The following is a 23,314-nucleotide window of genomic DNA, read 5'->3' on the forward strand; positions in this document are numbered from 1 at the left end:
CGTGGAGTTTGCATGTTCTCCCCATGTCTGCGTGGGTTTCCTTCGGGTGCTCCGGTTTCCTCCCACAGTCCATAGACATGCAGGTTAGGTGGATTGGCGATTCTAAATTGGCCCTAGTGTGTGGGTGTGTTTGTGTGTGTCCTGCGGTGGGTTGGCACCCTGCCCAGAATTGGTTCTTGCCTTGTGCCCTGTGTTGGCTGGGATTGGCTCCAGCAGACCCCCGTGACCCTGTGTTCGGATTCAGCGGGTTGGAAAATGGATGGATGGATGGATTAATAAAGTTTATGTAGTCAGATTCCAGTAGCTGGCAAGAATGGTTAAAAGGCTGCTAACGTAACACCACTGATTCACTAAAATGTCAATCAAATATGGTGGATCTCTGAAGAAATATTTGGAAAACAGCTACATAAGACAGTGATCTGGGCAATTTTGAATATTAATGAGGAATTTAAAAAAATTAAATATATTTTAAATTGGAAAGTGTTGTGCAAGACGACAAACTTTTGTGTTTCCTATGAATGCAATACACAAGAATCCTTTTCTGCTGTGTAATTATTTCTAATAACCGCTTTATATCAACTTCTGTATGGACATTGTAGTTCCAGTAAGAACTGAACGCTGCTATGCTAACAACAAGCCATGGATTACAAGTAACATCAAGGGCCTTTTGAACCAAAAGAAAAGGGCTTTTAAAGGCGGTGATCAGCATGAGCTCAAGCGTATGCAGAAGGAACTCCGAGTCCAGCTCAGGGCGGTGAAGGAGCAGTACGGGAGAAAGCTGGAGCAAAAGTTGCAGAATAACAGCATGAAGGAAGTGTGAGATGGGATGAAGATCATCACTGGCTGCAGCTCGAAGCGGGGTACCACCATCGAGAGAGACGTGAAGAGAGCAAACCAAATGAACAACTTCTTTAAAAGGTTTGAGCACCCTAACCCACTCTCACTCTCACCTCGGAGTACTGCACCCTCCACAAATCCTTCTGCTGATACCAGTATAGGAGAGACATCCCCACCCATAATTACAACAGCGCAGGTGAGCAGAGAGCTGAGGAGACTTCGTGCCAGCAAAGCAGCAGGTCCAGATGGAGTATCGCCACGACTGCTGAAGGTCTGTGCATTGGAGCTAGGGGGTCCTCTACAGCGCATCTTCAACCTTAGCCTGGAACAGGGGACAGTCCCGAGGCTTTGGAAAACATCTTGCATCACCCTAGCCCCAAAGGTATCACATCCTGGTGAGCTGAATGACTTCCGGCCTGTTGCTCTGACATCACATGTGATGAAGACCATGGAGAGGCTGCTGCTTCACCACCTGAGGCCACAGGTTCAACACGCCCTCGACCCTCTGCAGTTTACATATCAGGAGAAGGTGGGAGCGGAGGATGGCATCATCTATATGCTACACCGATCCCTCTCCCACTTGGACAGAGGCAGTGGTGCTGTAAGAATTGTTTCTAGACTTCTCTAGCGCCTTCAACACAATCCAACCTCTGCTCCTTAGGGACAAGCTGACAGAGATGGGAGTAGATTCATACCTGGTGGCATGGATCGTTGACTATCTTAAAGACAGACCTCAGTATGTGCATCTTGGGAACTGCATGTCTGACATTGTGGTCAGCAACACAGGAGCGCCACAGGGGACTGTACTTTCTCCGGTCCTGTTCAGCCTATATACATCGGACTTCCAATACAACTCGGAGTCCTGCCACGTGCAAAAGTTCGCTGACGACACTGCTATCGTGGGCTGCATCAGGAGTGGGCAGGAGGAGGAGTATAGGGACCTAATCAATGACTTTGTTAAATGGTGTGACTCAAACCACCTACACCTGAACACCAGCAAAACCAAGGAGCTGGTGGTGGATTTTAGGAGGCCCAGACCCCTCATGGACCCCGTGATCATCAGAGGTGACTGTGTGCACATGGTGCAGACCTATAAATACCTGGGAGTGCAGCTGGATGATAAATTAGACTGGACTGCCAATACTGATGCTCTGTGTAAGAAAGGACAGAGCCAGTTATATTTCCTTCCTTAGAAGGCTGGCATCCTTAAACATCTGCAATAAGATGCCGCAGATGTTCTATCAGACGGTTGTGGCGAGCACCCTCTGCTACGCGGTGGTGTGCTGGGGAGGCAGCATTAAGAAGAAACACGCCTCACGCTTAGACAAACTGGTGAGGAAGGCAGGCTCTATTGTTGGCATGGAGCTGGACAGTTTGACATCTGTGGCAGAGCGATGGGCGTTAAGCAGGCTCCTATCAATTATGGAGAATCCACTGCATCCACTAAACACTGTCATCTCCAGACAGAAGAGCAGCTTCAGCGACAGACTGCTGTCACTGTCCTGCTCCACTGACAGACTGAGAAGATCGTTCCTCCCCCAACTATGCGACTCTTCAATTCCACCCAGGGGGGTAAACATTAACATTATACATAGTTATTGTCTGTTTTTACCTGCATTATTATCAATCTTTAATATTGTTTTTTGTATCAGTATGCTGCTGCTGGAGTATGTGAATTTCCCCTTGGGATTAATAAAGTATCTATCTATCTTTATTTTACTTGACATCTGAACTCAAATTGTGAATGTTATTGATTAGTGTAATTAATTTGCTTATGGCTATTTCATACACATACATTTAGAAAACATCCCCATTTATTTGATATTTGAGCAAACCAAACTTTTTCCTTGACAGCCCATTCTCCACACCCCTGCTAGTCAACTGTTAATAAGAGAATGAGATGTGAGAAGTTATAAGGGAGAAGTGAAGAGTTAGGAGTGACAAGTGGTAGGTGATGAATGAGGACTGAGTATGGACCTGTAACAAGTGACAAGAGAAGGGTGACAAATGGGACATGACAAATATGAAGTGACAAATGATACATGATGAGTGATATACAGTGTGGTGAAATACTAAAGCTTGATAACTAGAGAAATAAAAAAAAAAAGAAAAAGACAACAACCTAAAATTGAAAACTGTGCTTTACAGCAAAGATGGGAGTTCTTTTTTTAGCTATCGTAATTCTTATTTGTATTTTCTATGTTAAATGAGATAAATCAAAGGGCAAAGACAGTAACCAAAGTGGTGCCACAGTGACCAGTACTGCCTTCATGTCCTAGAGTCCTGGATTCAGCTCATTAACATGATTAACATGAAAACTAAAAGAAACTCCCCTGGAGCAGAAACTGCAAGATGAAGATGTTGTTCACGAACAAGAGCCTGGAGGCTGGGTAACCCATGCAACCTAGTCAGCCTCAGCCTTAAGATAATGATGGGTGGTAATGTGATGTGGACTCACTACCGGCAAAGAGAAAGGTGGAGGTCAACTTCAAGATTGTCTAGGAGATGAGAAGATCTAAAGGCATTCAGCATAATCAATAGAAACTGATTCTTGGAATGTAATTTACCAGAAGTAAAAGGAGTCAGGATTGCTGCAGGATACCAAAATTGAAGATATACATCCATGGACAGTGTTAAGCCTGGAAAAAGATTTCTTAACTGGGGAGGTTTTCACTCCGGCATTGAAGTTGGCCAACGGGAGAAGTTGAGTGGGTGTAGGGACATTTGTTGGCTCAAGGCAGACTTTTGTGTACTTGAAGTTGAAAACCAATGGATATGAAGGTTTTAACAATGCAACGGCAAGTTCCAAAGACATCTACCTGAGCAACTGGTAATCAATAATTTATCAATGACACTTAATTTAAACTCTAAATTATTCCAGAAAAATGCTAAATTTGAATGGCTTGCTGATACATAAGATCTGACACTGCTAAAAAATTTACCCTCTGCAACAAGATGCCTTTTTGCTTGTTGGCAAGAAGTTAATATTAGATACATGCTATAAACCCCTTGTGTATATTTTATATATAGTATATATAAAGTATAAATAGTATATATATAATATATACACATATATACAGATACATACACACACTGTATACCTACTGTTATTTTAAGCTTAGCCTGCCATTTAAAGGTTGAAGAGATTCTCTGAATTACAGGTTTTTCCAATTTATACTATTAAAATTGTTTTGAAAAATATAAAATTATGGCTTCCCTAAGCATGAAAAGCCAACCTGTTCCTGAAAACCGCTTTGTAGGGTCAATCTCGGTAATGTGAACACTTTCATTTCTGTTAATTTAAATGGAAAAATATTTTAACTGTTGCCTTTCCCCAAAAAATGAACCCTATTTTTGTTCAAATAACACAAAAACAAAAACAAAAGTTAGTTTAACATTACACCTAATACCACATTTTTCCATGATTAAACACTGTTAACTAAAGTGGTTTACCCATGATTTATCATGTCAAGTTTCAGATTTAAAGGTTTGGCCTTTCAGTCTTTCTTGAGCCTTTTCAGCTGTTTGGCAATCTTTTTTTGGAGCTGTGATGCTCAAGATACTATGAGAAGACATGAGACAAGTTCAAGGACACAGCATATAAACACAGCACCAGCTATTAAAATGACTAAAACTTTGATTATGTGTCACACACACCCGGCCACGGCTCAGTTATGCGTGCTGCAGCAAGGTGTATTCGGATGAATGCAAATATGATTAGGTGTAACTTGAGTTTTTACTTGCTAGACAACCATCTTTGATGTTTAATTACTGTAATCGTGTTCTACCGACATCATATTAAGTACTGCTATACAGTACATTACCATCTACTATGCTCATTCTACAAATGATATATAAAATAAAAATTGATAGCTTTAATTATGGATTTTATAATAATGTAATTTTTATGAACGTGTTAAGTATATTTTCAGGATTAAAAGATTAACAAGACTCATCCAAGAACCTTATAGCTAGTGGAAGATTTTTATAAATGAAAAGAGTGAGATGGATTGAAAAAAAAGACAACATCAAGCTATATGGAGATTTGCTCAGGATGAAGGTACTTTAGTGAAATTTTGTGATAGGGCTGTTGATGCATACAACTGCATTTGCAAAGTTGAGACACATCTTCATGCTGAAAGGGGTTGTTTTTTTTATTCACGTGTCATGCATACTAGGTATACTTTACATTGTCTGTCATGAAATAATTGATTTCTATGTAATCATGAGTAATGGGCATTATTTGTAAAACAAACATCACTATATAAGAAGACAGGTTAAGCCATATATTGTGCAGCTGTAAACTACCAAACTATTAACACATTTATTCCTAATAAATGAACAGATATTTTAATTCAACCACATTGAACACTTTTAATACAGTATGTCAAAACTGTAATAGTCTTGCACATGTTTGTAGAACAACTGCTTTTTTATTTGTTCAGATTTTTGAATGCATGAATTGGACTGGTTTATCAATCAACTGAACAGCTCTTCCCTGTTCTCTTGACCCCCTTACCACTTTTGATCAGGAACTTTGTTCGGTTAATTTGAACAGCAAAGAATTAACAATTGTTTTTCAGAATGTGAAGTTAAATAAAACATTTTTACACCACAGCACTGGTATGTTAAAATTAATAAATATTAAATCTACATGCCAAAAAAGTGCACGACATTCCACTGCCTTATAAAAAGTCTAAAAATGTTAACAGTTCTATATTATACCAATTAAACAAATTTTAATACATTGAGTGCATATATTTTAATCTTGGGTGTAAAAAATCAGTTTCACAGTACAGCTACAACTTGAATGATTTAAAAAATATAAATGAACTCAATGACAAAAGTAAGTCGAGATAAGCTGAAAAGAGGCGAAACACAATTAACAAAAGGCTTAGTGGCATCACAAAAGTGTAATCTCTAGCAATAATTCAACACCACTTTTGGAGAACTAAATTAATCAAAAGAAACCCATGGTCCACAACTGAGTCTGAAAAGGCTTAATTACCTTGCCAATCTCTAAAGTAAATATAAGCTTAAGTATACAGAACAAAGGACTATTAAGACAATCAAAGAAGGAATTTGCTGTAAGAAAGACAAAGATGTTTAGTGTATGGAAATAAACCAGCAATGACTTTACCAGTAACATTTAGGCTAGCCACACTATTGCTATGCCAAATGTCTGTGGGTGGTGATTACAAGCTACTGCTAAAGAAAAAGAAAAAAAGAAAAGTAACAGATAAGTATGCAGATATGCTTACCTGCAAGGACCCTATTCACTGATGAGTGCGTTGCTAAACCAGGCTGACCTCTTTCATGGAAAATACCAGCATATGGCAGGTACTCTGGTAAAAGGAAGCGCCTAAACAAGAAATGACAATAAAAATTTCAAGGCATGAACCTGCAAAATGAAGAGGAATGTAAGTAAAATAAAACAGCAGATGTCACATACCGAGGGGCAAATCGCCCCAGTGAAGGAGCAGTCATCCTGGCATTGCGGGGTATTCTGTGTCTGGTTCGATCCCCATTGTCCCTGCCAAAAGCAAAATGGAGCTGGTGTTGGAGAAGTGTGGAAATATATTTGTGAGAAGATTTCAAACACGCATGATAAAACACTCTGTACCTCTTTTACCGAGAAAATGTTCATTCTCCAGTGTTTGAAAACATTACTTTTATAGTATGAAATTTGTCATCAGTAAAGAGAACCAATGCAGCATATAACTGTTAAAAAGTCTTGGCTTACATTAATCTCTGAATGTCAAATACTTTGATTTCACGTTAAACAATCATTAAGATTAGCCAACATGTGGAAAAATGAAAATTAGCTAATAGGAAATGGAAATTAAGTGATGAATACTGGACAAACTGACAAGTTCTAGAGAATGCAAATGCATTATGCTCACAATATGGCAAAACACATGACTTCTGAGCATATAAAAGTTGTGCTCACAGAACTGAAACCATTGTCTAAAGCCTGGTCAAAGTAAGTATACTAATGCAATGACAACACTGTTCAAAAACACAAGTGAAACTGTCCAGCAGATTAGGGCGAAAGACATACAGTAATATACCGTACATCGGCATGTTAACTAGTCAGGTTAAACCATAGTCAAAATTGTGTATATAAACAAAGCTGACAGTTCAGTTGGACAGGGTTAACCATAACCAACAACCTACAAATAGCACATATAGCACAGCCACTGCATTTTCTCCGTCAGAACTATAAAAGCATACATAAATGAAATAAAGATCATCCAGGTGGTTAGGATGAGATGTATTAGTCTAAGCCAATACACATAAGACAGTAAAGTTGCTAAGTGTGCTGTAGCAGAGACATAAGAAGAGCAGCCAGCTATACAGTTTAACCTGCAGGATGCTGCATAAACAAAAACAGAAAAGGTGCAACCCACCTCATTAGTGTAATTACTCATTACTCATACTTAGATAAATACTTAGAAAAGAGGCATTTGCTCTTCGGGGGGAGCTCTAACTTACTGAAAAGATAAAATACACACAGCTCTTCTGGTCAGAAAGTAACTACAGGTATACGAGAGAGGTCCTACTGTAACAAACTGAATAGATAAAATATATGGAAAATGATCCATTAAGAATTCATATTCTACAACAATAATCCAGTATTCTTTAAAATTTAAATAAATGTAGTAGTATTGAACAGTTTTTTTTTAATGCAGGAGGTATGTGGCAACATATCTCAGTACTGTGCACCTAAGCAAAATACATTTTTCATTAACAGAATTTGTACAACTAAACAAACATATATTAAGACATTTTCAGATGTCACGTCAATTTTTCCATTTACTACTCATCTGTATATCTGAATATGGCACAACACAACATCAGCTATTCACTGAACAATTTAGCTTTTACCACCACCGTCTAAGATTCTGACATTCAAATATATGGATGTAAGTAACAATTTGAATATTCAAAATTGATCCGCAAGTTTTAAACCATCCCAATTCCATTCACATTATTCTAGATATTATGATGTGACATGACGGGATTTTCAAGTCCTCATGTAACTTCTTCATATTTGCACATTTTTTGTCATATAACTTCTATTGTCATTAATAATATAGACAGCGATTTTTTTCAAGAAAAAAAGGGCAACCTCTTCCTTTTCACATGTGGACTTCCCTGACAAGCTTCATTCGACGTGGTGCCACCCTCTCTGTCAGCTTAAGGAGATGGCTGCCTTGACTCTCTAATCTTACTTCTCTAACTAACAGACAGAACAGTCTCTAAAGGCTGATTTACACTTTATGCACTGATGAATGTCTGCTACTCCATTAGATGAAAATTACATCAGCAAAAGCAAAGCAGAAAAGAGCATACAAATCATGTTGCAGATCTTTTCAGACTATCACACACTTTGGAGGTTTTAGGTGTCACTTTTATTTTGTCCACAGTTAAAAATGAAGTTTAATCTCTTTTTATTTCTTGCAGATATGCTGTTCTGTGTACTGCCAGGGGTTACAACAAGTAATGTCTCTGCTAATACTTGGAGTCACTGTAAGCTTTAGTGTATTTCACAGAAGGAAAAATCAAAATATATTAAACTGCCATACTGTAAAGATGGCTTTTGAGCCGGTGTGTCATCATTCACATGGATTCCTCAATTGACAATGAACTAACTATAAGCATTTCTCTCTCTGAGGTTCAGTCTTACTGAAAAGCAGTTTGAAAACCTTCTTTAAAATAGGTAAATAAAAGAAAATACTGACCCTTTTTCTAACAAAGATGATAATTAGGCAGCACTCAAAAAACAATGGACTACTGTCTGCATCAGTAGACTCACAGTTGATGAATGTTGGTTATTTACTGCACTCTAAGCTTTCATGGCAGGACAATGCTTCAGGCTGCTTCTGAAACTAAAATATTTTAGCTCTGGAAAATGTTATTAAAATAATGACCTTGCACACATTTAATGGACCAAATATATTTGTTGGTAATAACATTTTTTAACATTTCACTAAGGTGTTGTGGCATAAAGTTGATTTTGGTATGGTTTCATAATAGTTAACATGTACTCTTCTGAAACCCCTTTATGCACCAAAAACGCTGTGCTGAGTCTTCAAGACCACAATTAATTCCTTTCTTAAGTAACAGGCCATTCAAAACTATCCTTGTTGTGTGCACCTGTCCACTCCATCTACTACACCCCCACAAGAAAAACCTCCCTTCCTTCACCCAGGCAATCTTTGTAAAATTATTTGGCACCAGAACAGTGTGCTTGAAAATGACTGATTACCCATTTCAAAAATGCAACCAAGGGGCTACAAATTGGCAGCATTTTAAAGAAATAAAATGTCTGCTGAGCCAAGACCTCAGGGTAACAAATGAAATTCTACTGGAATATGCCTTGTCATATTTTCACTTGTTCTAATTGCTCCTGAAGTCACTCAAACCTGAACACATTGAATAAAAATTGCCAGTTCTACTGACTTGGCAGTCCATTTTTGATACCTTCTGCTGAGTTGCACCATCAAGGTAAACGCAGGTTTTTCAGGCCAATTAAGTAACAAAATCAATATTAGCAAAGATTTTACCAGCAGTTAGAGCAGCCATTTATTTTAATGTCACAGGAATTATTTTAACTTTTTCTTGTAAATGTTTACAGTTTTTCACCCTCAAGATAGCAATACAAGAGGAAAAGACACCCAAAGTGAAAGACAAGCTACTTGAGAATAAAAAAGCACACAAACAAAATTCTCCCACTGCATGTTTAAAGGTACAGAGTGTACTGTCTAATGACTCTAGTGCAGGGCTTCTTAAACTTTTTAATCTAAGGAACCAAATAAGAAAATGGATACCATACTAGGACAAATTAATGATGGCCATATAATAATAATAAAAAAAATGCAACATAATAATATACTACTATATTAATATAATAATATATACACTATTTGTATTTTATATGGTGACAAGACAAATCCTGATTAATAATTTTGGTGGACTTACCATTTTAAAATGTTTAACACTACCAACTGACAGTGTGAATGTCCACAGCTCCTCTTAATCTTTAGAAATTTTCTGGTATTCTGCTAGTAGACTGATTAGTACTCCAGTAGACTGAAATTTACTGCGCCATTTTAAAATAGCATTATGAGAAGCAGCTCTTCCTCACTGAGGCACGTTAAACTTCATGCATAATCTTCTTTGCATCTTTGCTACAAATTTAGATTCAATGTATTTCATGACAGTGAACACATGATGAAGGACATGACCAGCTGACCACGGCCACTGTGTGCTACATATATACCCCAACTTTATTCACTCACCCCTCATAATACCCCCAAAAAAAAAATCACACTCTTGTGCCGCACCCATTTCAACATTTCAAACTACAGCTGCAGTCCCTTTACCTTACAATCCTGTCATTCCCTCCTGTCTACCCCTTTCTTATGTGTGTCTTGGCTTGTCAGTCATTTCAGTTTGACTGTTTCACTAGTTGTGAGAGGGATAGGTGGTGCTGTGGGGACTATTTATAGTTTGTGCCAAAGAAATGAAAGCTACCTGTAATTCTTCAATGGTGTCGTTTCACATATACCACTCTGTATTTAACATGCTGTTTACTGTGGTTGTATTACTCACCACAGAATTTGGACTTGGACAAACGTGGCTAATTTTACTACATAGTCGTGTGGTAACCCATCACAAACATGTCCGCAACTGAATCTGGGTCACAATCCACAGATTAAGAAACACCGCTGTAGTGCAATTCAGATACAGATGAAAAAAAATAGAGTATTTGTTAGCCAGGGTATTGGTGTCATTTGTTACATAATCAACATAATTTTACCACAAACCAATAATTGGAATTTCAGTGTACAACTTTTAATTTTCTACACAATGGCAGCATGTTAAGTACATTGCTAAACACAAAGAGTTAGCCTGGATGACTCAACCTGCAGATGTGTGTTTTACAGACTAGAATTGTAGTCACTAGGCCACACTGCCTGTCAGTAAACCTTTCAAACTAGTAACATCATAGCTTTCTAACAGGCCAGCCTAAATTTAACACAATCCCACCGAAAAAGTAAGAGAGAGATTACAACAGATATAGAAAGGAAGCATTTTACAGTTTATATAATTTTTTTAGTAATACAGAGGATACCGTTTCTTCACATCTCCCACTCACACACTGTTAAGCACTCAGACATGGAGGTTAGAATGTACAGTAAGGACCTCAAACTGCACAGACCCTCAAGGCATTCTGGTGCACAGAATAGACAAAGGACTTGTGTGACATGGAGGTTTATCATTGCACTCTTATGTTTTGTTTTTCTTTTCTTCTACCATTTTTTATTGTCAAAATCTCAGTAATGGTGAAGCAAACAGTAGCTGCCAAAGGCCCTCTGGCTGTGATGGATGAGCAGCAGTATGCAGGCAACCGCGTCAGATGTGTACAATAGGCTGGTGATGAGGTCGGGCTGTGCGTTTCGGGAGAAGTGATTATCTCCTCAGGAAAGCTATTAGTCCCGGAGGTGCTGCCTGCATTCACTTTGCATATTGCAAGACATTTAATTCCCAGCAGAAGTTTGGGCGACTGTACTGTTTAGCTTGTGCTCACTGATGCAAGGAATTGCAAAGCTAGTATTTTTTCATAATCAGGATGATTAAAATTTGTTCATCCAGGGACTTGGAAACCATAGAACTGAAGCACTTGCCACAAAGTGGCTGACTTCCAATGTTTTCAGTCTGTGTGCCATTTTACACTTACTGCACCTTCTGGGTAAACACCTTGGGTCTAGATAAACTGTTCCTATGACAACTTTAGTTTGTTACCAAAAGAAAGGCCATTAACAGGATGAAAAAATTAAGAGGGGAGCTTAAATGATTGTAAGAAAACCAGGATGGAATACACACTGAATAAAGTGGAAAGCCTTTATCTTGATAATTTTCCTTTTCCCTACCATCATCAAAAAAGTTCATTTTTATTATTCATTATGGAAACATTGAAGATGGACAGCCTACATTCTAAGACTGCACCTTTATTCCCAGGGGTAACAGGTCAAAATGTCTCCAACAGTTTTCTTTTATCAAAGACCCTTGTATGCACTTGTGATCAGCTCTGCGGTGCTCAAATAACTGGTGATAATTAGCACAGAACAGGAGGTGTCATGGCCACCTAGGTGAGATGAATCAAACAGTAAAGTAATAATAAGGGGATAGAGAAAGCAGTCTAGTCTAGTCTCTCTTTATAAGTCTAACTAATGAGGCCTTCATATATACCTTTACAAATAAATCATGTTAGGCAAAGGGTATATCCATAAAATATATGATACAGCTAAGGACAAAACACATATCTCACTTCCTCCAAGCAAATGTTTTCTTATAGATCTTGAGGGATTTCCAAAGTGTAAATTAAACAACAGTTATATTTTATGAAATTATTCACATATACAGTTTTTTGTAAGACAAACTCTATTCTTCCCTCCCTGATTTAAGGAAACCCTATTCTGCCACCTTTAGACCAACTAAATGTTTCCACAAGCACAATTCAGTTTTCCAAGCTGGCATTGCAACAGATGGGGACAATGCTCATATACTCCGGGAAACATCCACTTTTTCTAGAGAGAAAGTAAAATATACTCATTTATATAAAATCCGTAGAGGTGAACTATTAATCAAAGCTAAAGAGCCAAGGAGGCAATAATCAATAGCTTCAATAATGTACTCCAAATAAGTTTATTGCTGCTAATTTAGAAATTCAGTCCTGCTACATTGAGAGGAAATTAAAACTCCTTTTATTTAGAAGAAGTACAATGTTCACCTTAGGAAAAGAGAAGGTTTGAGGCTTAAGGGTCATGTTTTAGTGAATGATTTCAGATTTGCACGTTTCTTCTCCAAATTTAAAATAATTGAGGGAGGGTTGGGGCGGAATGGGGACACACACACATAACAAATAAATACCCATAGGAACAAATAAAGTAGAAGTGAGCATGACTTTGAAACTCATTTAATTGTCAACTGTAGGATGTCATGAGCACCAAATATCCAGAAGTAAAACATTATAAGGTAAAATGGGTACAATTGACTAAACAGTTTGAAAGAAATGGATATAAAAAGAAAGATACACAGGACGTATATATCCTGATATATACAAAATTATTTAAAATTATACAAAGCATGTTTTTACAGGTATAAGAAAAAGATACCTACACTTTGGGCAACCATTAAGTGCATTTTCCAAATGCAGAAAACCTAGGAGGTTAAATGCCCAATCAAAGGGTCTCTAAAATTGCAATACTGCATCTTCTACGATGGTATGGTTTTAAATACCAAATATACTGAATACAACTCTTAGAGTCACAGCTCTCCTGGGGCAAAGATTTTACACCAGGGTCAAATCATGACTGTCAAGAGCAACATAAGCAAAAAAATAAATTGCTTACATTGGTAAATTGGACTTATTTATTTGACGACAACATTATACGCATACATAGAAAGACACACCTACATATATCTATTTACAGCCTACAGTATCACTTTAGAAATGTAGCGTCTGAACATTGTCATTGTGAAATAAAAAAACAGTACAAATAAAAAATGAATAAATAGTACAAAAAGGCAATTCATTTTTCCATCCATTTTCAAATCCTCTCAATCCAGCTAAGAGGGTGCAAAGGTACAGCAAAGACCGAACAAACTATAAGACGCCAGTGCACAGCAGGACACATTTACAAACTTCCATAATCACTCACACCAGTTATGCTAAGCTGCATGTCAAAAGTATGTGGCAAGAAAACCAGAGAGCCTGGAAAATGTTCCACACAAATTCAGGGAAGAAAATGCAGACAGTAACCAGTACAGGTTTTCACCTCAATCTGTAGTAATCGTGAAGCAGCTGGCAAACTAAAGCACTACAATACATGCCAAATACATAAGGGAGGAGAGGGGCGCAAGCACTAAATTTACCCTAGGTTCTTGTCTATAAGCCGGACTCGTGTATAAGCCGGAGACCAAAAATCATACGAATTTTTAAAATAAAATCTTATCATAGATAAGCCGGACTCATGGATAAGCCGAACGTACTATAACCTATAACTAATAGAAGAGAGGGAGGTCAGTGGTCTCACTTGCACCCATTTAATTTATTTAAGGGGGGAGAGAGTGTGAGATATTGGCGTCTCTCTCACTCCCCGCATGGCGCGGCCGGAGCGCGTTCTTTCTGCTCTGGGAGTCGCCGAGTCAACATGCGCGCGTAGCGGTCATTTAAATTGTGATTTTATATGTAAGCATATTTAAATATATATCGCGGATTTTTTGCTGGTTCGCGGATTTCTGCGGACAATGGGTCTTTTAATTTCTGGTACATGCTTCCTCAGTTGGTTTGCCCAGTTGATTTCATACAAAGGACGCTATTGGCAGATGGCTGAGAAGCTAGATTGCTTACTTTTCTCTGTCTCTTGCGCTGACTATCTGTGATCCTGACGTATGGGGATTGAGCAGGGGGGCTGTTCGCACACCTAGACGATACGGACGCTCATCTAAAAATGCTGAAAGATTATCTTCACGTTGCTATCTTTTGTAAAGCTGATTCCTGAAACGACATGCTGCACAGTGCTTTGACTGAAAAACAAACTCTGTCTCTCTCTCTCTGCTCCTGACGGAGGGGGTGTGAGCTGCCGCCTTCAACAGCTTTGTGCCGCGGTGCTTCGCATACCTAAAAGCCAAACAGCACCATTGATTTGTTTGCTAGAGATTGTTTTCTCTATCTATGTGACATTCTGTGCTCCTGACACACACACCTTTGAAGAGGAAGATATGTTTGCATTCTTTTAATTGTGAGACGGAACTGTCATCTCTGTCTTGTCATGGAGCACAGTTTAAACTTTTGAAAAAGAGACAAATGTTTGTTTGCAGTGTTTGAATAACGTTCCTGTCTCTCTACAACCTCCTGTGTTTCTGCGCAAATCTGTGACCCAAGCATGACAATATAAAAATAACCATATAAGCATATGGTTTCTACTTCGCGGATTTTCTTATTTCGCGGGTGGCTCTGGAACGCAACCCCCGCGATGGAGGAGGGATTACTGTATAAACCGGACTTATGTATAAGCCGATATTCTATTTTTTCATTTTCATAACTTTTTTCCTTAGATAAGCCGCGGCTTATAGACAAGAACTTAGGGTACTTTTAAGTTCTCTTCAATACTATCCATCCATTATCCAACCCGCTATATCCTACCACAGGGTCACAGGGGTCTGCTGGATATGTAAAAAGCCAGTATAATGTTGTATTAGCTAGTTTTTCACAGCATAAATATTTATGATATAATTATTTAGAGATGCACTGACCAGAACTTACTGCAAATTGTTTTCAAATATATTTTTTGATTTTAAGATAATTCATCATCCACAAGAGACTCTGAAGAGTATGGTAAAATTACATATTTCAAAGAGTACCTACTCTCATTTACAACCTAAATACTGAAGTATATGTACCTCAACAAGAGCTGATAATCACATCGCTCTATAAAGTCTAGGTGCTCTCAGGTCCTTTATGAAGCTTCCTTTACTTTCACTATCACTCAGTTTTACATATGTTCAAAATGTCTAATCAGATTTGTAAAATAAAAAAAAAAAATCTAGTTTATAAAATGCTAAGCATTTTTTTTAATCTAAAAAATTCTAGTGCAGTTGGTTGACTGTATGCAAAGGGTCAGATTTCTGAACTATTAAAACACAGATCTGTGGAATAGTTGTTCATTTACATTAACTCGTCTTTTAAAGAATACATACTCATTTCATGCTTCAAGGCTTTCATAACCATACAGTTCACTGTAAACCATCAGATTGACTCAGAAAGTAGAACTCGTTCTTAAACTGTTTACTGTAAAATGCTGGGTGAGCAGCAAGAAAAGATGAGGGCCAACTGAGACAAAAATCACCCGAATTTACATTTTTCAATTTGAAAATCCCCAACTGTCTTTTTAAATTTGAATGTATAACTATGAAGCTCCACCTTGGCCTAATTATTCATATGTCATTGCTCACCATCAATTTCAGGGATATATAGGTTACGGCTATCTGCTCTCATGAGACTTTACAGCACATTCGTAACAAGACTCTGTTACAGGATATGTCTCCCCAAGGGTCTAAACTGGATGAAGCAGGTTCTTTAAATACTGTAATGATCAGCTCCTCCCAGTCAGTTAGAGATCACAGTTTTAAGTAGGAAGCAATCATTTTCTGTCAGAAGATTACGCATCTGTGCCAAGGAGACAGAGTTTCAAGACTACTGAGACCCTTTGTATTTCCTCAGTGAAACAAAACAATAGGATCTTAGGATCAATAATGTTGACCATGCCAGTTTAATCAGTGTAAAGTATTAAATTAATTAAAGTAACTTTTTCTTACAATGGGGTTTGAAATAATAAGTGTTCAAGGACTAATACATGAAAACGAACCATTATTGGTCACATTCATGCTATGAAATCTGCTTTGCAAAGATGGATTCCATATATAAAAATGCCCCTCCACCATCCATAACTCTTATATTTAAAAAAAAAAAAAACAAAAAACTACTAAATGTTTAGACATAAAAAATATAATAGTAAATGTGTTGTTAATCATCTAGGTAGTTTAACAAGTTGCAAACAGACTACCTCTAAAACATACAGTACACAGTCATGTGCCAATTCATGGCTGAATGAATTAAGGAGATTCATACTTATGTTCAAAGGACATGGGACAACAATACAGTAATAATGTTCTAGAAATTGCCAAAACTGGCCACAGTAATAAATCTTTCATTATTATCATTATTGTTTTACAGAATCCCATATGTTTTCTGCCAGCTGGACAGACCTTTACGGTTTATTTTGATCAGTGCAACTCAATGTGGCTAATGCATTCAGCCCGCAGAAATATCCTAGTACAATATTTGCACACATTGTCACAATATACAGCATTTTAAGTGATTTTTATATATCCACACACACACACATCAGGGGCTGATTTAGCATCATAAGTTAACATAACCTGCTTTCTTTGGACTGTGGGAGAATACTGGAGAACAGAAAAAAATCCAACTGGACATGAAGAGAACATGCAAACTCCACACAGAGAGCACCCAAGACTTGAACCCTCTATCCTTGTTGTGAGGCAGCAGTGCTATAACTGCACCACTGTGCCACCCCAGAATATCAAAACAAACTGATTTACATTAGTGGGTAGATCTGAACAGCTAATCAGATGGGAATGGCTGCTGACCTATGTTAATGAGTTACTTTTATGGGTACCCCCTCTTTATGATCTGCACTACTGTGAATACTGGCATACAACCATTTTTCCATAAAGAGCAGTTTGTCCAGATTTGTCCATAAAGGGAAGTCTAAAATGATATATTCATTATAGTATATGGTAAAGAGTAGAAATGCTAGGCAGAATCAAGAATAGAGAGCAGGCAGGGAATGGCATATTAGATTTATACACATTTCATTATAACAGAATGGGCAAGTTAACTTGAAGTTTAAGGAAGAGTACAAAGTAAATATCCTGAAACTCTTTTAAATAAAAGGATGCTCAAGAAACTTATTTGTCTTACTCACAAGTATCAGATAATATTATAAGCATAAAAACAGCAATGAAATACTTATTCAATTAAACTAAAAACTAATGGATGAAAGTAACATGCACCATTTGTCCAATGGGTTATATAAATGTGAAACATGTTCTTTGAAAGTGCTCTTCTGCAGCATTTGTAATTTCATCATTAAAATCATACGGGTATCTGCTGGCAAATGACTTGATAATTGTAGATTGACCTAAAGTTAGTTTCATTTTTTTCAGACACTCGTTGTATTCACTAGCATGGCTAGACTTGGTGTGCAAAAACGCTGCTTGTGTTTTCATCCTTTGCAGCAATGTGCTGCTTGCAAAGTTTGCATATTACATTAATTTGGATAATGTCTGCATTTTTAACTCCAAACAAGGAGCAAATAAAAAATGTTTTATTTTATTATCAGCTCTTCTCCACTAGCAGTTTCTATTTCTCACCCAACACCCAACAGTGAGAGTAAGATGTAAGCCAGGGGTGCCCAACTCCAGTCCTGGAGGGCCGCAGTGGCTACAGGTTTTTATTCTAACCCTTTTCTTAATTAGTGATCTGTTTTTGCTGTTAAATAACTTCTTTTGAATTCATTTTATTTGAATTACTCTTGAAGATTCAGACTCCTTGTTTCTTTTTCGTTAACTGTCAAGCATTGTGGTGTCAGCATCATGCTATAAGAATGCTTCTCTGCAGCAGGCCCTGGAAAACTTGTGAAGGGCAAGGAAAAAATGAATGCAACAAAATGCAGGGAAAATTCTGCTGTAGGCTGCAAGAAAATGGAAACTTTGGAGAAGACATTTTACAGCAAGACAACAACCCCAAAGCTACACAAAAATGGCTTAAAAACTATACATATTAATATTCTAAGGGTGGCCAAATTGGAGTCCACTGGACTTGAAAAGGCTTTTCACTCATGATCCCCATGCAACCTGACAGAACTTTGAAAACTTTTTGGAAAGAAGGATGGGGAAAAACTGCAGTGACCAGATGCCCAAAGCTGATGGAGACCAGCACACACAGACTTAAGGCTGTCATGGCTGCCAAAGGCGCATCTGAAAAAGACTGCCTTGAAAGAGATAATTACTTATGCAATCAATCATTATCAGTGTAATAAATTTTGATTAATTTGTAGAGATTTGTTTTCACATTGTCACTTAAGAGTCTTCTTCTGATGATTAGGGTCAAAAACGTTTAATTAAACCCACTGTGATTCAATGTTGCAAAACAAAATGTGAAAAAATGCAAGGATGAAAACTTAAAACTATGCAATGTAGCAAAATGCCAAAATTTGTATGTTTTAATTTTATTAGCAATCTCTGAAGACTTCCCATAAAATACAATTAAATCCATTTAAAAAGTAATGTTTGTGAGGTAAAGAAAAATAAAAAAGACATGAGATTTTATCTTTCTGACCCTGACTAAACTCACTGACTCTAATCTCAAGAGTCACAAATTTACAAGACCAGAACCAACCCTGGGACAACAGAATATTAAAAGGACATGCGGGCGGGAGCACACACACACACACACACACACACACACACACACACAGACACAGCAAGAGCAACATAAAATAATTAATCAATCTAACCCACACATCTTCTAATAGTAGGAGGAAAACTAGAGTATCTGTCTAGAATAGTTCATAATCATTTAACTGTCTATATTGAGTGTGCAGAAATGATGAACATAAAATTATCATTAGCTGAAAAAGCATCAGTTGTTACAGCTTTGATAGTAGATATTAAGGTTGCCTGTAGAAGAACACAGTAAATAGAGTCAATACAATCACTTTGAGTAACTAAATCAACATATTTTTTTTAGAACTGGCTCATAAAAGTGTGCAGTTTTAGCCTATATTATAAATAAAAATAATAACAGAAAATAACATGACTGCAACAAATGTTAATGAAAGTAATTTTAAGTGCAATTAGTAACATTGCACAATACTACATTATAGTATAACAACATGCAAAATAAAAGAAAAAAATGCCTCAGTGTCCAGCACTTCTAAACACCACTTGACCTTTCATTAGTTTGTTTGTGGGCTCTATAAGACTATTTTCATTTAACGGTTAAAACTACTGATAAAAATACCACAAACCATGTGTCTCTTGTTATATGGTAAAAAATGCAAATTCTGTCAGAAATACATGAATATTAAATTTTAAAAAACTGAAAAAATAGTGCATGATGCTGTGCTTACACAAATCACACAAAAAAAGCTTTTAAGTAAAAATAATTTTACCACGTCAAAGCTTTTCTTGTGAACAGAAACAGGAGATGGAATCAAAGGTGCCAAAGAAATGAAGCCAAAAACAGAAAGAACAAATAAATAGAACAAACATGGATTTGATGTTGACTGGGAAGAAACAACTAGTGAAAAAGAGAAGAATCAGAACTATGCTGAAAAAGAAAGCAAAAAGCTAAATGACGCTAATCAGCCAGCCAGTGAAATACAGAGGGGGTTAATGTGTTATATTCAGAGTAGAACAAACTTTGCACTTGGAATGTGTCACAGTCTCCAAAACTATAGCAGAGATGATGACTTACATCTTTATGATTCAGATGCTTTTATGAAAAATACGTCATTTTAATGATAGAGTAAAATGTTTGACAGGATGGAAGAATGTTTCAAGGTGAGAATACAGAAGAGGATTTACAACAGGTGGCTCAAAACTGTCAATTTAAATAGAAAAGTACCCACCAGAGGCCAGGCGTGTCTAGATACAATTATTTTTGAAAGCGCTGAAAGCTATATTACTGTAATACCTATAGTACTGTGCAAAAGTTTTTGGCAGGTGTGAAAAAATGCTGTAAACAAAGAATGGTTTCAAAAATGGAAGTGTTTATCATTTATTTTCATCAATCAACAAAATGCAGTGAATGAACAAAAGAGAAATATAAATCAAAATCAATATTTGGTGTGACCACCCTTTGCCTTCAAAACAGCATCAATTCTTCTAGTTACACTTGCACACAGTTTTTGAAGGAACTCGGCTGGTAGGTTGTTCCAAACATCTTGGAGAACTAACCACAGATCTTCTGTGGATGTAGGCTTCCTCACATCCTTCTGTCTCTTCATGTAATCCCAGACACACTCGATGATGTTGAGATCAGGGCTCTGTGGGGGCCATACCATCACTTCCAGGACTTCTTGTTCTTCTTTACGCCGAAGATAGTTCTTAATGACTTTGGCTGTATGTTTGGGGTCGTTGTCCTGCTGCAGAATAAATTTGGGGCCAATCATACGTCTCCCTGATGGTATTGCATGATGGATAAGTATCTGCCTGTATTTCTCAGCATTGAGAACACCATTAATCCTGACCAAATCTCCAACTCCATTTGCAGAAATGCAGCCCCAAACATTCAAGGAACCTCCACCATGCTTCACTGTTGCCTGCAGACACTCATTATTGTACCGCTCTCCAGCCCTTCGACGAACAAATTTTGACTCATCAGTCCAGAGCACCTGCTGCCATTTTTCTGTTCCTATGTTTTCGTGCATACTTGAGTCGCTTGGCCTTGTTTCCACATCGGAGGTATGGCTTTTTGGATGCAACTCTTCCATGAACACTACTTCTGGCCAGACTTCTCCGGACAGTAGATGGGTGTACCTGAGTCCCACTGGTTTCTGCCAGTTCTGAGCTGATGGCACTGCTGGACATCTTCTGATTTCGAAGGGTAATAAGCTTGATGTTTCTTTCATCTGCTGCACTAACTTTCCTTGACCGACCACTGCGTCTACGATCCTCAACGTTGCCCGTTTATTTGTGCTTCTTCAAAAGAGCTTGAACAGTACATCTTGAAACCCCAGTCTGCTTTGAAATCTTTGTCTGGGAGAGACCTTGCTGATGCAGTATAACTACCTTGTGTCTTGTTGCTGTGCTCAATCTTGCCATGACAAGAAACTGTCTTCCACAACCTCACCTAGGTAGCAGAGTTTGACTGTTCCTCACCCAGTTTTAAGCCTCCTACACAGCTGTTTCTGTTTCAGTTAATGACTGAATATTTTGTAAGAATCATTTTTATATGAATAGTTTTGGGTTGTGGAACAAATCATCTGAGTTTCCATTCTTTCTTATGAGGAAATTCACTTTGATATACGAGTGCTTTGGACTGCGAGCACATTTCCGGAATGAATTATGCTCGCAAACCGAGGTTCCACTGTGTGTGTATATATATATATATATATATATATATATATATATATATATATATATATATACTGTGTATATATATATATATATATATATATATATATATATATATATATATATACACACAAATACATACGTTCATATAGATATATGTACTGTTATAATATGTAAAAAAAAACGAAAAACTGAAAGAATTTTAGCATTTATGTAGTCATTTAACAGTATTTTCATCAGACTCTTAACAGCTTTGATCCAGGAAAGAAAATTGCTTATTGGTCCCTGAAGACCATAAGTGTCTGCTAGTCACTAACCTACATTCAGTAAGGAACAGGTTATTAAAAGCCAGGAGCACTAAAACTGTACACAAAAAAAATGAAACAGACAATCACCACACATCATTTATAGCATGTAAAAATGTGTGTGCTATGCTGATGATGATATTAAATAAATCCCTGAGTACAGCACCAAGAAAGAAAAAAAACTACAAATTTAAAAATGCTAGACTGCTAAGCTACAGCAAATCTTATTGTATTGGATTACATGATGGAAAGGTAAGTAGGAGGATGAACGTTTAATGGAAAATGGGGCTCTAGAGGACAATTAGAGGCTTCATTAAAGGACACTCCTGTTAAACTAACATTATTGACTTCTTGGTGGTTATATCCTGTACATCTTATGTATGAAATGCACATGACATTATTTATTTACTCTTCCAGATGACATCTGCTGCGGCACTCCATGAGAAATTACACATTTAGCTCAAACCCTTAGGGACAGTGGACAATACTAAATGGTGAGTACAGGAATAAATAAAAGAAATAAAGCATCGTGTCAGTTACAGTTGTTAAGAACATGGGAGTTTCCACAAACTAGTCACTGACTTTTGGTCATTTACTGCTTTTTATGGTTATTTAATATAATGCACTTAAATCACAAATATGTTTTAGAGACACACCACTAATGATATAATTATTAAAAAGCAGCAGAATCAAATATGAAGGAAGGATATAAGGATGTATTTTATGTGACTGCCCCTTTATTGTTACAATCTAGCCACCTGGGGGCAAACGGCGCGGAGTGGTGGCTCTGAGGCTAAGGATCTGTGCTGGTATCCAGATGGTTGCCGGTTCGAATCCCCATCAGTGCCAAAACAGATCCTACTCTGCTGGCCCCTTGAGCAAGACCCTTAACCTGTAATTGCTCCAGGGGCACTGCACAATGGCTGACCCTGTGCTCTAACCCCAAGGGGTATGCGAAAACTAACAAATTCCTAATACAAGAAATTGTATAAGGTGAAATAAAGAAAAGAAAAGAAAAAAAAAAAACTAACAAAAAAAAAAAACCGTGCTGGTCCCAAACTCAAATAAATACAGAGGGTTAGTGTCAGAGAAGGGCAATTGGCTATAAAACTTTAGCTAAAACCTTAATGATGGAATCAATCCAATAAGCTTCAGAAATTGCGAAGATATACTTTTCTGTTACATAAAATGTGCCATAATCTTCCATAAGGTGTCAACATCCTCAGACTCCCCGCTGTTTGACAATAACCAGAGGCACAATGTTCCAGTCACTAATGGCAAACAATATAAAAGGCAGCTTTGCAACGAGAAGTACTGTTATGTTTCAAAATCCACCTGATTTTCAGATACTTTTCAAAAAGCTAAAATGGTTCTGCTAAGCGACCAAGGAAGACTAATTAGTCATTGCTCGGGTACCTTATAACTTTCTCGCC

At 37.4% G+C, this 23,314-nt stretch overlaps 1 protein-coding gene across 1 annotated transcript in view; it reads right to left on the reverse strand.

Moving 5' to 3' along the window:
- The window catches only part of ambra1a (autophagy/beclin-1 regulator 1a), a 112,464-nt gene that overhangs the window by 15,224 nt on the left and 73,926 nt on the right, over nucleotides 1–23,314 (reverse strand). The window contains exons 10-11 of the mRNA XM_028794330.2: nucleotides 6,290–6,370; nucleotides 6,099–6,199 (exon numbers count right to left, since the gene is read on the reverse strand). Of these exons, the coding sequence (XP_028650163.1) occupies nucleotides 6,099–6,199; nucleotides 6,290–6,370 (182 nt within the window). The remainder of the gene's footprint in view (nucleotides 1–6,098; nucleotides 6,200–6,289; nucleotides 6,371–23,314) is intronic.

The sequence above is a fragment of the Erpetoichthys calabaricus genome, chromosome 2 (genome assembly GCF_900747795.2).
Source record: "Erpetoichthys calabaricus chromosome 2, fErpCal1.3, whole genome shotgun sequence".
Classification (NCBI taxonomy): Eukaryota; Metazoa; Chordata; class Cladistia; order Polypteriformes; family Polypteridae; genus Erpetoichthys; species Erpetoichthys calabaricus.